The sequence below is a fragment of the Labrus bergylta genome, chromosome 20 (genome assembly GCF_963930695.1).
Source record: "Labrus bergylta chromosome 20, fLabBer1.1, whole genome shotgun sequence".
In the NCBI taxonomy this organism is placed as follows: domain Eukaryota; kingdom Metazoa; phylum Chordata; class Actinopteri; order Labriformes; family Labridae; genus Labrus; species Labrus bergylta.
The window spans coordinates 7,512,098-7,525,921 of record NC_089214.1 but is presented as its reverse complement, the minus strand read 5'-3'; the positions used below and the strand labels follow the sequence as shown (position 1 = coordinate 7,525,921).

The 13,824-nt window shown below is 42.3% G+C and overlaps 1 protein-coding gene across 2 annotated transcripts; it reads right to left on the bottom strand.

The window, feature by feature from the left end:
• Window positions 1-1,416: 1,416 nt before the first annotated feature.
• Window positions 1,417-13,611, bottom strand: LOC109999663 (fap1 adhesin). 2 transcript variants are annotated; one of them, XM_020654758.3, is made up of 10 exons: window positions 13,518-13,611; window positions 5,654-12,116; window positions 5,461-5,563; window positions 5,097-5,166; window positions 4,901-5,009; window positions 4,679-4,810; window positions 3,974-4,063; window positions 3,745-3,888; window positions 2,934-3,118; window positions 1,417-2,856 (listed from the first exon to the last, which is right to left on the bottom strand). In XM_020654758.3, exons 2-10 carry the CDS (start codon window positions 12,113-12,115, stop codon window positions 2,688-2,690), a joined length of 7,464 nt encoding a protein of 2,487 aa, XP_020510414.3. In that variant the 5' UTR covers window position 12,116; window positions 13,518-13,611; the 3' UTR covers window positions 1,417-2,687. The 2 variants fall into 2 exon arrangements, with proteins under 2 accessions (XP_020510414.3, XP_020510415.3); XM_020654759.3 differs by having other exon boundaries at window positions 4,901-5,006.
• Window positions 13,612-13,824: the final 213 nt, after the last annotated feature.

Sequence of the window (13,824 nt, the reverse complement as noted above, 5' to 3'; positions counted from 1 at the left end):
CCGGGAAGGTTGCGGCCATAACCAGGCGATAAAAATTTAATTATGAATGAATTGTTCTTGTTCTTTTAGAAAGAGGTGTTTTCCTTCAAATCACAGTAATGATGTGGAAAAGTAGCCTGTCAATGGTGGTCTTGATTTAAAATCCGGAGTCCGTCCAGTCTAAGACTGAGACCTTCAAAAAGAGGTTTCGAGACCAAGTACCACAACTCTAAAGCACACTGTAAAACAAGTTTTGAAGGGTAAATCAGAAGGTGGAGGTGGTCCCATCTATACAAGTCAACAGGTCAAGATGATTGTTGAGTTGGAGATACCTTAGGAAGCTCAGTTCAGTTGTTTTCTCCTGCTGATCAGTATCAACATCTCTGAGGAGGAGCGGAGGCCTCTTGTTTTCTCACTCTCTGCCTGAGGAAGTATCCATGTTGTTCTAAGGTTGTTTTGTTTCTCAGAAGTTGCCATCGGGTTGGCCCGTGTTGTGACAGGAGTGTCGAGGAATGCACTAAGAGGGGGGATTGTTTATATCTGCAACTGGAAAGAGAAAACATGACAGCAAGAAAAAGTCCCACATTTGACACTTAGTCAATATATACCTGCCATTAAAGACCTCGATTAATATGTATCAGCAGCATTCTGGAGATAATGATTTATTTAAACAAGAAAATAAATACACGGCTGGGAAGTGCAAACCAAAATTACAAAGTGTGAAACACTTTCGCAAAACTTGAGAGACATTTTAGGAAACAAAATTACAAGATGCAAAACACTCTAAAAAGCACTTAGACAAATTTACAAGTGTTAGAACCCTTTTAGTCCCCAAACACATTTACAAACGACACAATCTTGCTGGAAAGGGAATGTACAAAATTTCTGAAGTGACCCGGAAGTGATCGAGTGAGTTATTATTAACAATTAATATGTTTTCATGGAAAGACTGTGCATTAACTGTCTCAGTTGGGTTCTGAAAAACTTAAAAAAGGTTGTCCGGTCAACATAAACTCAGTGCAACACATTTCACAGTCCTTACACCAAAATGAATCAATTGACGGCTCACTCAATCACTTATGGGTCACTCCTGGCATTTAGTGCATCCCCTTTCCAGCACTTATTGTCTCAACACTCCTAGAAGTGTTTTGCATCTTGTCAATATTTTTTCTAAAATGTTTATTTGTTGTCATTTCTATGGTGTTTCGCATCTTGTAATTTTCTTTCTAAAAATGTAAAAATTTGATTTTGTCTCAATTGTTCTTCACACTTTGTAATGTTAGTTTGCACTTCCCAGCCACCGTAGTAAATGCAGGGATTACAACAACAATGTCCACTAGATGGCAGTGGTGATTCATGCCGACCTTTAGAAGAAGGGTCAAACAATCCAACACTCACCTGATGACGTGTCCTCCAATAAAAATGAGCAAACACAAATGTTTTAAATTGTTTATTATTTAAATAAATATTTACATAACAGCTTCGTATAAATCAAAGTACTTTTTCTTACATGACACACCCTTCTAAAAGCAACGAGAGGAAAGAAGAACCTAAGGGATGGATTACAATGATACTGAACGTCTGTGTTGTGAGAGGCTTCATCTCGAAGCTTTGTGTTAGTCACTGAGCAAATACTCATGAAGGCCAACCTGGATGAGCATCATTCAAATACCTGTTAGACCCTGATGGTGCACATCATTTCCATTAGACACTTTGTTATAGTATTCATAAATCCACATTATAATTTGATATACATTTGAATCTGTTTCCACTAAGAAGTAGGAGGATGATACTCTAGACTAATGCAATAAAAAGCCATAAGTATGATCGGCAAACATGAACAAAAAAATGAAATCGCACATTATTCATTCAGGCACAAACAAAGCAATAGACAGTCTCTGAGAAATTAAAAATAAAAAAGATCACCCATACAGTATAGGCTACAATGCCCTGCTAAATGGTGTACAGTTTATGGCTCAGCTTGGAAAAAAAACAGGCGAGGTGATCTAAGAAAGTTAGAGCAGTCGATAAATGCCCAAGCTACAGTTTCTCCTGACGCACGACGTCGCTCCAAACTGATGCTGGAAATGAGTCCAACCGATGCAGTCGCCTGGTGTACATGATTGGTTTGAAATGTTGCAATAAACGGGAAAGTGAAATCAAGGGCACTGGTGGGAAAAATACATCAACCCGAACCGCCTTCAACCGTAAACGTGATGTGGAAGCATCGTGGACAATGCTTAGAGCAAACAGCCGACTGTAAAGAGTTAAACATGGACAAACGCTCCTTGTACATGTTACATTGTTTGAGTATAAAACAGGACAGGAATCGTTATCAATGCAGTCTGTTGTTCACCTTTCAGGGATTGAGAGTAGAATGAAATGCTCTGATTTCTATTGCTGTCAGTTCATGCGTGTAAACTCGATACTGATAATAAGACCAATTGTTTACTTAAAAATGTATAAAAGAAAATACTCTTTTTGAGAAAATACGATTCAGGAAGGGGTTAAAGGGTGAATTAATAACTTTTTTTTTAAACAACACCTTGTTGTTTTCATCCTGAGATTTAAACCAATGTGTCTTCTCCAAGGAGTCGTTTACAGCTTCTTTTTGTTAATGATCCTAATACAGATTCTGTGTTAGACGCTGCGTCCAGTTGGTCAGTGAGTGTCTCGGTTAAATCCGATGTTACCTCTCCTGAAGACTGTCATACTGCATCCGTTTTGGGCTGGGATGAAGGAGTTCCACTCACAAAGTTATAAACCAAAAACTGAGAAGTGCCAAAATAATGCGTGGCAAAGAGTTTTCCATCGGGCGTGGGGTCGGAGAAAGCGATCTCATCTTTTCTCAGGTATGAGCCGAAGACAAAGTTGTTCCTGTCAAAGCAAAAAAATTAAATAAATAAATATGTCTTCATTTTGGAACAAATTTAAAGATTTAAAGACACACCAACCTGAGGCACTCGAGCATGCGCGAGGCGATGCCCAGGCGTCTCATCATGTTGACAACCCAGATGCGGCTGATTCCACAGATGGCCGGCTCTGCAGTGGTCGAGCAGCACCAAGCTCTCTGACGTTCAAACATCACCTTCTCTCCCTCTGAGCCTTCAGGTGAGGGCTCCTCGATTACTCTGTACCCCTGTGAGGAGCAGCCAAAGGGTGGAGTAATGTTTATTGACAGACCTGATGCAGTTCTCCAAAACAAAGTGGTGTAATGTTGAACTGTAACGACTGTGGCACCCACAACGACCACAGCACCCCTAGGTGAGGTTTTCCAGGTTCACATTAGGGCTGTGCCCGAACACAGACGGAGCAAACTGTGCAAACAAGCCCGACTGATTTATCAGCTAGCCGATAAAATCAGCCAATATAAGCATATCCAGTGACTATCGGTATTGGCTTCTTTAATCGCAGATATGTGCTGATATTACTAGATTTATTCTCCAGTCAAATAGCATCCCTCTCCAACATCGATATTGGTCCCAAAAATCCCATATCGGTCGCGCCCTAGTTATTTTTCATTAAGTTGCTTTAGTCACATTTCTCTATTTCTTTGGGATCTTTTTATTTAGATTTTATTAAATATTTTGACATTTAATCTGTGATGAATTGTTTTAGTGATCTTAATGTTTCTCTTTGTCTTCATGCTTCTGATGTCTTCTGTGAAGCACTCTGAGTCGCCTTGTAGCTGAAATGTGCTGTATCAATAATATATACATCCATACAGACACATCTCTTTGCTATAACCAGACTGTTGTCCCTTACCTCTTGTATGTGCTCTGCTATCAGGCAGCCGCCCACTTTCTTGTCGTTGGAGATAAAGAGGAACGTCTTGGTTTGAGAGGGACACTTTGTCTCCACCTGCTGGAAGCCGAGGTCATTGTCCACCATCTCCCTGATCTCCTCCACCTGAGACACAAATCGTTTGAGTGTAATGATGAAATCATTGCTCGTGTTTTGATCGCTCAAGCCAAAGAAATTAAACACACTGTACCTTCTTCAGAGCATATTTGGGATCATCTGGCAGGACAAGAATGATCTTGCCATCGGGAAACTCTGCGAGAATCCTCTCCTTTTTCCATCCCTGAAAGAATCAACAAAAAATAAAGGTTTCATTATGTAAGAGAAACCAAAAAAGCGATCCATATATTTATCAGGGATGTGTGCAGCATCAGACCAAAAAGCAGGAACCCTCTCCTAACACACATGTTTATTAGGCCTATGTGAAAAGATGATCTCAACCACCTCGTCTGCTCTCTGTTTGTAAGAGATGTAAAAGCAACGTTTTGCATCTTCATGACAAGACTAAAGGTTTTGAGAAACATCTGTATTTGCCTGTAAATTTGGAGTGGAACCCCCACAGCTCTCCGTCTTTCTCTCACGGCAGCTTTGGGTTTAATTATGAATGATAATCTGTAGTTTCTTTAAAGCTTTAACACTTTTTGATACCACCGGTAATAAAAACACTGGAGAATGTATGATTCAACCACGTGGTATCCGAAAGGATCAAGGTATCAACAATTTTGACAAGCCGCCTCAAAGTTAATTTTCTCATGTGTCAAGGAGAACTTAGTGCTCAAAACACTGTGTGTGTACGCTCGCTCAGTAAATGCATCCGCGCGTTTCCTGATGAGTCAATATTGTGAGACAGTAGGCGAAACAAATATGAGACCCATCATTCAAGGAAACTTGCTCTCACCACGTATTTGACAGCGCTGATGAACTGGTTGTGGAAAAGTAAATGTTGAGATTCATCTTCAGGGTTGGCAGCAGAGTAGAGCATCCCACACACACTGCAGGCCACCGCTCCAAAGTGCTTCTGTCCCGCATCCTACCAGACAAAAGAAAACAATCAATCTCTTGTTGCAGCGAAATACAACTCGCAAAAGGAAGGGATGAGGAAATGAACGTGTTCACTTACAATAATTGTTTGGGTTCCATCTTTATCTGTCTCTTTTAGCTTCTTGACTTCTTTTTGCAGAGAAGCTTCAGAGAGGGGAGTCTCGCCGTCTTTTGGCTTGGCTGCTCTTCTGGGGAATAAAAAAACATCACATTGACTTCATGTTTCCATTGCTACAAGGACAACATGTCAAATGACCACAGATAAAAGTTCTTACACTTGACAAGGTTTTTCAGATGTCTTGTCTGTTTCTCTTTTATCCACCGGAGAAGGATCAACAGCAGCGACTGTAAGAGAAGGCACGATTGTTAAACACACTTTAAGCTTTCTCTGCCATTTAATAAGTAAAAACTTTGGCACACCCTCTAATCTTCTGGATAATTAATATAAAATTTTACCAAACTGTCCTCACACATTACAGAATGTGTGTCTCTTCCTAATCCAGTTAAAAAAGCTCAGAGAAAATGAAGTGCTTCAGGGTACAAATGAGGACAGTAACATACTAAGAGATATCCTGCAGACAGAATCAGTCATGCAACATGCATGGCAGAATTGTGCAAAGATACCAAAGAAATACAAACCAGCTGGCTTTTCTTCACACTTCTGCGTGCCATCAGACTCCTTGGAGTTTACTTCTGAGGGGACAGAGGATGTGGGAGCTGATGGAAGTGGACCAGCAGTTTCCTATGGAAGAATGAAGGAGCGACAAGTAACATCAATAGTCAGCATACTGTTTTTTTTAACAGATTACCACATGATTTATATTTGAGTTACCTTGCATTTGCTGTCTTCTGCTGATGTTGAACTTGGGGGTTTATGAGAATTAGCCTTAGGAGCAGCAGCAGGCTTTGTTTCAGATGTGATTGAAGCAGCAGGCTGGGGGGTTGTTGAAGTGGACTGCTTGACCTGGAATGTACTGCCACTTCCAGCAGGCTTTAATTGGGGAGAAGCAGAAGCAACAGTCTTGGCCTGACCTGAAGCTGAAACAGTTTTTGGCTGAGGAGTGGTCAAAACAGGAGACTTTAACTGAGCCTGAGCTGAAGGGACACCTTTTGAAGAAGCTGCCGGAGTCGCTGGTGCTTTTGACTGGGGCGTTGACGCAACAGCAGACTTTGACTGTGGATGGGGGATACCAGAGGGCTTTGACTGACCTGAGATCTGTCCAGCAGCTGTGGTCTGAGCTTTTAATTTTGCTTGGGCGGCAAGTTGTGATGAAACTGTGGGTCTAGATTGAGCTGCCGGGTTTGACTGAATGTTTGGTCGTGTCGTCTGCATGGGTCTTGTCTGAGGCCTGGGCTTTGTTGGAGCTACAGGTAAGGGGTCATCATCGAGTTCAAAGTCATCAAAGGAATACTTAGGCCTGGGTTTGTATGGAATGTACTCGACAGGCTTCTGTTTTTGAGATTTAAGTCCATTGGGCATGGGAGGGGGTACTGCTGGGAGGGTCCTCTTGGCTGGTGATCTGGTCGCTTTTGGGGCAGGAGTTGTGGTTGCTTTTGAAGTTTGAGCTTGACTTAACCTTGTAGATTTACGGGTTTCAGTTACTGGAGTTTTAGAGGTTGGAGTTGTAGCAGGTTCAGGTTTACTTGGTTCAGTTGTTGTAGGTTCCTTGTTGGTAGGGTCGGTTTGAGGGGTTTCTGTTTTAGCAAGTTCAGCCTTAGGACTGTCTACCTTGGAAACTTCTGCCTTGGGTGATGCAGGCTTGCTGGCTGAGGAAGGACTTGGGAGAGGAGTTTTAGAAGGACTGGCTGCTGGTTGTGGAGCAATGCTCACAGGAGTCACAGAAAACAAAGAGAGGGGTCCTTGCCAATCCATGTCTGAAAACATCTGATTCGCTTGATCAGACTTAAGTTTCTTTACACGTGCCCAGGACATTTTCTCTCTCTGCAGTTCAACCTGTCTTAGTCTCTGATACCTAGTCAGCTTCTTTTTCTCGTGTGCTTTTAATGGCACAGAAACCTGTGAGATGAAGAAACGCCTCTTTGGAGTCTCTGCAGCAGGCTTGGACTCTTCAGCAGGCTTTGACTCTTCAGCAGGCTGAGCCTCAGCTGAAGCCGCCGTGGAGACCTGGGCTACAGATGCCTCCTCAGTCGCAGGTGTTGCAGAAGCAGAGCACTCTTCTGGTCCTGCAGGTGTAGCAACATTAACTGTGTCTACCACCTGTGTTTTCTCAGGTTGACTTTCCTTTTTGCTGGCTTCACTCTTTACTGCTGCTGCCGCTGCCACCACTTCTGCTGCTGCCGCCGCCGCTTGCTTTTCTTCCTCTATCCTCTTCAAAAGCATACTGTCGGTAGCAATGTCCTCTGCAATCTCCTGACAAAGGGCTAAGAGGTTCATCTGCTGTCTATTTGCTGGTCTCTTAGCTGCTGCAGCCTTTTGCTCAGCCAGAGCTGCCAGGCGGGCTTTGGTTCTGGCCTGAGTGTTCATTTCTTGTTTCTTGGGTTTTCCTGCCTCAACTCCCTTTTTGTCATCATCAGTCTTCTCAGTTGTTATTTTTTGCTTCAAGTTAGTGACGCAGTTGTCACTTTTCTTTGTCTCATCAACCTTTACCTCCAAGGTGTTAGCAGGGACCTCCTTGGGTGTTTCTTGAGGCTTTTCTATGATTGAAATGTCAGTATCTTCATCGTTCTCCTCCTCTGCTACTACGATCTCACGACCAATCTCTATTTCCTCCAGAATCTGCACTTCTTGTAAAACCAAATCATCTGAATTTTCTAACACCAGATCATTACAGTCTTCATGGTTTGTTATTTCAATCTCTGGAGCATTAAATTCCATGATATCAGACGAGTGTTGCTGGCTATGGTCAGAATTGTGAACAACCTCAACGCTTTCCTCAGGAGGAATTTCTGCTGCAGGCCTGATCACCCAATCACTTGAATTGGACGGTGTGGGATCTCTGACATCCCCAGATGTTTGACACTGCTGCATTTTCCCTTCAGGGATCGTGACATTTTGATGGGAACCATTTAAAGCCTGCTGATTTTCCACATCGCCTACTAAAGCACTGTCTGGGCTAAAATGCTCTGAAAGCGAGGCTGACAACCCTGATTCAGCTGCAGCTTGAGTAACAATATCAAAGTGAATTTCATTCTCTAGGACTGGTTCCAAGATTACAAATTGCTCTGAGGTACTATCTGGAATTTCAACTTCAGTTGTGGCTGTGGTAGTTGTCACTGTGACGTCTGTAACCTCCTGGAGCCCAGCGTCCTCCTGCACGTGGTCGGAAACCTCTGTGGCACCTACACAGTCTGAATACCCGTTCCTCTCACTTTTCTCTGTCACAACTTCAGACTGGTCATCTGGCATGCTGATGTCATCACTAGAGCTGATTACTGCCACTTGTTTCAAATCCACACTTGTTTCACCCTGCTCGAACTGTGCAGACACACAACTCTCTGGCACACCGAAAGTCTGTACTTCCATTTTTACTTCTTGGCTGTCTGAGGCGCAAATTAGTTGCTCAGCAGCTTCCAGTTGTTGGTGACAAATGTCCCTGTTTTCTCCATTTGTAGAGAAATCTCCTTCAATCTGATGGGTCTCTGAGTTATGTACATCCAGCGAAGAAAAGCCACCATGGTTTACTGGTACTGTGGAAATGTCTCTATCATCATTACTCTCTGGGCTACTAATGGGCTCATAGACCACCTGGTGTTCATGTATCTCAACCTCCGACTGGCTGACCATCTTATTCTGCTCTTCTGAAGCCTGAATTACAACATCCATGTCGTCTGGTTGGTTGCAAACAAAAACTATCACTTCATTGCTTCCAGCTCCCCCTCTGTGTCCTTCAATATTACAGACTGTTTTCTCAGCCTTATCAGAAGAAACGATAACACCCGCTTCTTTGACCTCATTAATCACTTTGCTCCCGGTTTCCTCTTCTATCACAGAATCTACCTGTTCTAATGGTTCCCTTATAAGATCTATATCCGCTTGGATAGTATCAGCTCTTGAATTTGGCTGCATGTCTTGATTTTTTCTACGATCAGAATCAGCCAAAGGAAAAAGTTTTGGGATGCCATTTGATAAAGTATTACTTTGTTCCCTAACATCAACCGTCCCCTGGTTTTGCTGTTCTGCTGCATCAGGAATCTCTGTTATCATTGGTGTTGTTTCCATATTTACGAGAAGGCCTGGTACATTATCACATTCAGAGATCACATTGTCTTCATTTTCACAACCTGAAGTCACCAGATCTTTTATACTGTGTTCACTGACCTCTTGGCTTTGTATTTCCACTGGTGATGTTGGAATACACATCTCATCTGGTGCTATTGTTGCTTGTGAATCAATTTCTGTTTGATTTTCAGGAGCATCCTCACATTCTGTGATAACCTTGTTTTCTTCACTCTCAGTATTGGCAACGGTAACATCCGTCTGCACTTCAATATCTGTAGTATGGTCATCAACTCTCTGACCTCTCTGGCTTTGTTTTTGTGCTGTTGTTTGATCAGAAAAGTCTTCTGGTGTTGCTGCTGTCTGCAAATCCATTTCTCTTTGATTCTCTGTTGTACCGATGCGTTCTTTGATTAACTTGGTATCGTTTTTGTTAGTCTCAGGAATTTGAATCATTAGGCCTTCTTGTACCTTTTCTGATATGTTTGCTGTGGGTTCAGAGGCTTTGCTCTTCTTGACTTCAGTTTCTTCTGTATTTGCTGCATCAAAAACCTCCTCTGGTGTTGTTGCTGTCTGTAAATCCATTTCTCTTTGATTTTCAGTTACAGTGACACATTCTTTGATAACTTCGTTTTCATTTCCGTTACTCCCGGGAGTCTGAATCATGGGGCCTTTTTGAACCTTCACAAAAGCATCTTCTGCGGGTTCAGTGGCTTCTTGGCTGTTCCCGACTTGTGTTTCTATTGTAGGTGCCAAATCAGAAACCTCTGATGATGTTGCTGTAGTCTCCATGTCCACTTCTATTTGAGTCTCAGCAGCAGCATTAACACATTCAACATACACCCTGCCTTCATCTTCAGTGCTCTGACTTTTTCTAATTGGAAGTGTCTGTGCTTTATCAGACACGTCTTCTGTTCCTCCTCCTCCGGTTTGTGAACTCTCCTGGCTTTGTTCTTCCATTGTAGAGATCTCTGATGTCATTATCGTCACACCCTCAGGTCCACTAGTAAAATCAACTTTCACCACATCTTCATTTTCCAATATTTCAGAATTTCCAATAACAACATCTGGTTGACTCTGAATAGATAGGTTTGTGGTGCATTCAATGACTTCCTGGCTTTTAACCTCAACTGTAGGTATTGGACTACAAATCTCTGATGTTGGTGTAATCTGTGTTTCTGTTTCCCCTTGGCTCTCAGGTCCAATAGCCAGTTCAAAGGTTACTATGCCCTTATTTTCCATTGTTTTGGAGTTGACCCCATTATCCTGATTACATGTGGTAGATTCCTCGCTCTCTTGGCTTTGTATTTCCACTGTTGCATCCTGATTAAACATTTGATGATGTGATGCAGCCGAAGCCTGTAAATCCATTTTGACTTGACTATTATGTTTAATCTTCATTTCTTCTTCCATACTTGTGGAATTTTCCTCGACCTCAACAATTATTTCTGTAGTTTTCTCATTCACTCTGTGGGTCTCATGGTTTTGTGCGGAGTCAGACATCTCCTCTGTTGTTATTTTAGTCTGTGTGTTCACGTCTATCTGACCCTCTGAGACTGTGACACAAGCGGAAAGCACCTCGCTGTGAGTCTGCTCTTGAGCAGCCTTACAATCTGGTGTCAGTGTTTCTACACAGCTTTCAGTCGTCCTGACCTCTTGCCTCAGTTGTACATCAGTTAAAGACTGCGGCCCCTCAACAACCTGACTCGACAGGAACGCCACTCCTTTTCTTTCACTGTCTTCAAGCTTTTCTTCAGACTTTCTGATTATATCGTTCACATCGCATGAGTTGGAATTTCTACCTGTCACTTCATGGCTTACTCCATCCTGTAGATGGTCAGACTTTGATTCTGCTTTAAAACTAACTTGAATTTTAAAACTGAGGTCTGTTTGAGTCATTGGGTTGCCAACAGACTCTGTTGTCGTCGTTACATTTTCCTCAGTCTGTCTATCAGGAATTCGACCTATGCTTTTATCGTGACACAGTGATTCTATACCTGCAGAGATACTGGCTGCTTCAACGACTCCCTGCACTTTATGCGCTCCTTCCTTACTTTGACATTTGATATCTAACCTCACCTCCTCAGACACAGATTCTGTGGCCTCCTTTATGTCAGGTTTACTGCTCACATCCCTCTGAGCTGAATCTGTCTTCTCATTTGCCTCCCTAGAATACAGTTTATCCTGTGGAGAGGCTTGTGTTTCATTATCTGAACCCTTTTGACTTTTTAAGGAATCCTCAAGGTCTGTCTTTTCACTTTCTCCTACCTCCGATGTGATGCCAGGTGTATCTGTAACTTCACTGACACAGTCTAGAGTTTCTCTACATGATGCAGGTGCTTCCTTATCCTCCAGCCTCTGGTTTTCTGATGTTTTTAATTCCTCATGCTTACTTTCATCAACAGACACCAATGTTTCCTTTGACTCTTCTTGGGCAGCATGAATTAAAATGTTGTTGCCCTCACTTTCAGTAACAGATTCTTTTTTCTCATCCTGAAAATTTTCACTCACACTTTGCCCACTTGATGAATCAGAAAATCTACCATAATTATGGTCCATCTGAATGGTGCCCCCCGGTTCTGATGGGGAGCCTTGGCTTGTTTCCTGAAGGTCAGACGGCAGCTCTTCAGCTTTGCGCTTGGCTTTTACTCTATTAGAATATTTTCGGATGCAGCGGGCCTTGTCACCTTCATCCCTCTCTCTGAAGAGGTCAGTCTTACTACCATCACTACTGAATTCATCCTCTGACTCTGTGGAGGCTGTTCGCTTTAGGGAAGCTTTGGTGTTAGCTTTGGAGGGAGCATCTTCACAGGAGGCACTTGTGGCTTTTAGGAGCTTGGCTTTTTTAACAGGTGGATCAGAAATGTTTTTGCTGGAATCCTTTGGAGGGGAACTCTGTTTGGATGACTTGGCAGGCTTAATTCCTCTTTCCGCTGAGGCAGACCGTTTTTTCTTAGTCCTGGGAGCTGCTGTCGTTTCTCCTGCAGTTCCTGTTTTAAGGGCTCTATTAATGGTAGCTGGTGCAGTTTTTGATGGCAGAGCCTCCCCATCCTCATCTGGCCTCTTCATCTTAGGCTGAGAGTCATGAGGAGCTGGTCCTCCTTCTGAGGCCGGCATCCTGTCAAAAACATTTGACAAAAACTGAGTAAGTTCACCATGCACTTAAGCCCGATATAGCCAGGGCAACAGAGGAGATGCAACTTAATTCTAAATATCTGTTTAGTATAATAAGCAAGAAGTAACATGTAGGGCTGGGAAATTAATCGAGTTTCAATTTGAATTTCATCTTCCAACGATCACAAAAACAAGCGATTACTGTGCCTCACGTCGTGTTTCTCTCGTTTGTCCAGTTTAAGTTATGTTTGTTTCAAAGTGTTTGTTATCATATTTTGAACACGAGTACATCACCACTATCTCTAAAACATAGTCATTTACAATTTACTCATTATATATTCCTATTTTTTCACTTAATTACTGTTTGCTTTTCAGTGTGTTCAGAGTGTTTACGTTCGATAATTACACGTGATCCATATGTTGTAATATCGTGTTTACAATTAGTGATTACCAGCACCCCCCCTCTCCCCCGATCCCTGCTTGAACAACCTTGCTCCCTATCCCTCTTCCTGCATTTTATCCCATCCCCACATTAAGAGTAAGGTCTTTAACCTGCTTTTTGTAAAGTGTCTTGGCACTATACAAATAAAGATTGATTTATTGATCCAAAATAATCGTGATTTTGATTTCTGACATAATCGAGGAGCCCTAGTAATAAGTCTTCCTCCCAGTGGTGTAGTGCAGGGTATAAGCAGGTTTACAGAGTATACCCACTTCTAAATCTCCTCTGATTGATTGACAGTATTCAGTAGGATGGTGAAGAGATGACCCTCCCTACTCTGTCTCTAATTGGCTAGTACACACTTACTTAATATGCAAGAGGAGTCTTATGTTTATCCTTGAGGAAAATTAAGAGTATGCCCACTTCTTCAGGCACCTCTACACCTCCTGTTTAACTTTTCTGTAGAGTAATGAGATTAGGAGAAGATACCATCACACAACAGGGTAAAAGACATTAATCCCAGTCCAAAAAAGAAGAACAGTGTTGAAGACTACTGTTTTTGTTATTGTTAAGCAAAATAAATGATGTCTTAGGTGGTTATTCTACCAAGCAACACGGCTAACGTGGGACATAAACACAGGTATATCGCAGTTTAAAAGGTGGCAGGCGAGTCACACAATGTACGATCTATATCTACTCACTTATTCACCATCATAAGTAACTATCGCAATGACTGTTTCAAAGCCCCACGTATTTGTTTGTCACCAGTAGCTGTCGGCAGAAACAGAAATGGTCAGTTGACTAGCTCGGAGTGGCTAGTTGTGCTAGCTTCAAGTGCACAGCGGTGGGAGCTAACAGCTAGCAGCTAACTCGCAACAAATGAGCGAAAAGAGACTTCGTTATTCAAGTCAGCAAAACAACATCCAGACACACGAAGAGGATCGTGGGAAGAGCATTTCTTACGGTATTTAAGTCTGCGAGGATATGAAGGCAAGGCATGCGCCAAGCAAATGTAGTTTGATGTTTTCTTTTTCAACAACAGCTGTTTTTTTTTTTTTTCCTGTGAATAAAAATTAACTGTACTTCCGGAGGGAAACGGCGGAAGTGACGCAGAATCCCACCGGGCACAAAACTCGAGATGAAAGTTTTAGGAATTTTATTACGGTGTTTTACTCTTTTTACGTTTATTTATTTTTAACCGGAGGCGAACAAAGACATCTATGGTTACCTTTTTGTTCAAAATCAGCCGAAACTAATTTAGTGATCGTTG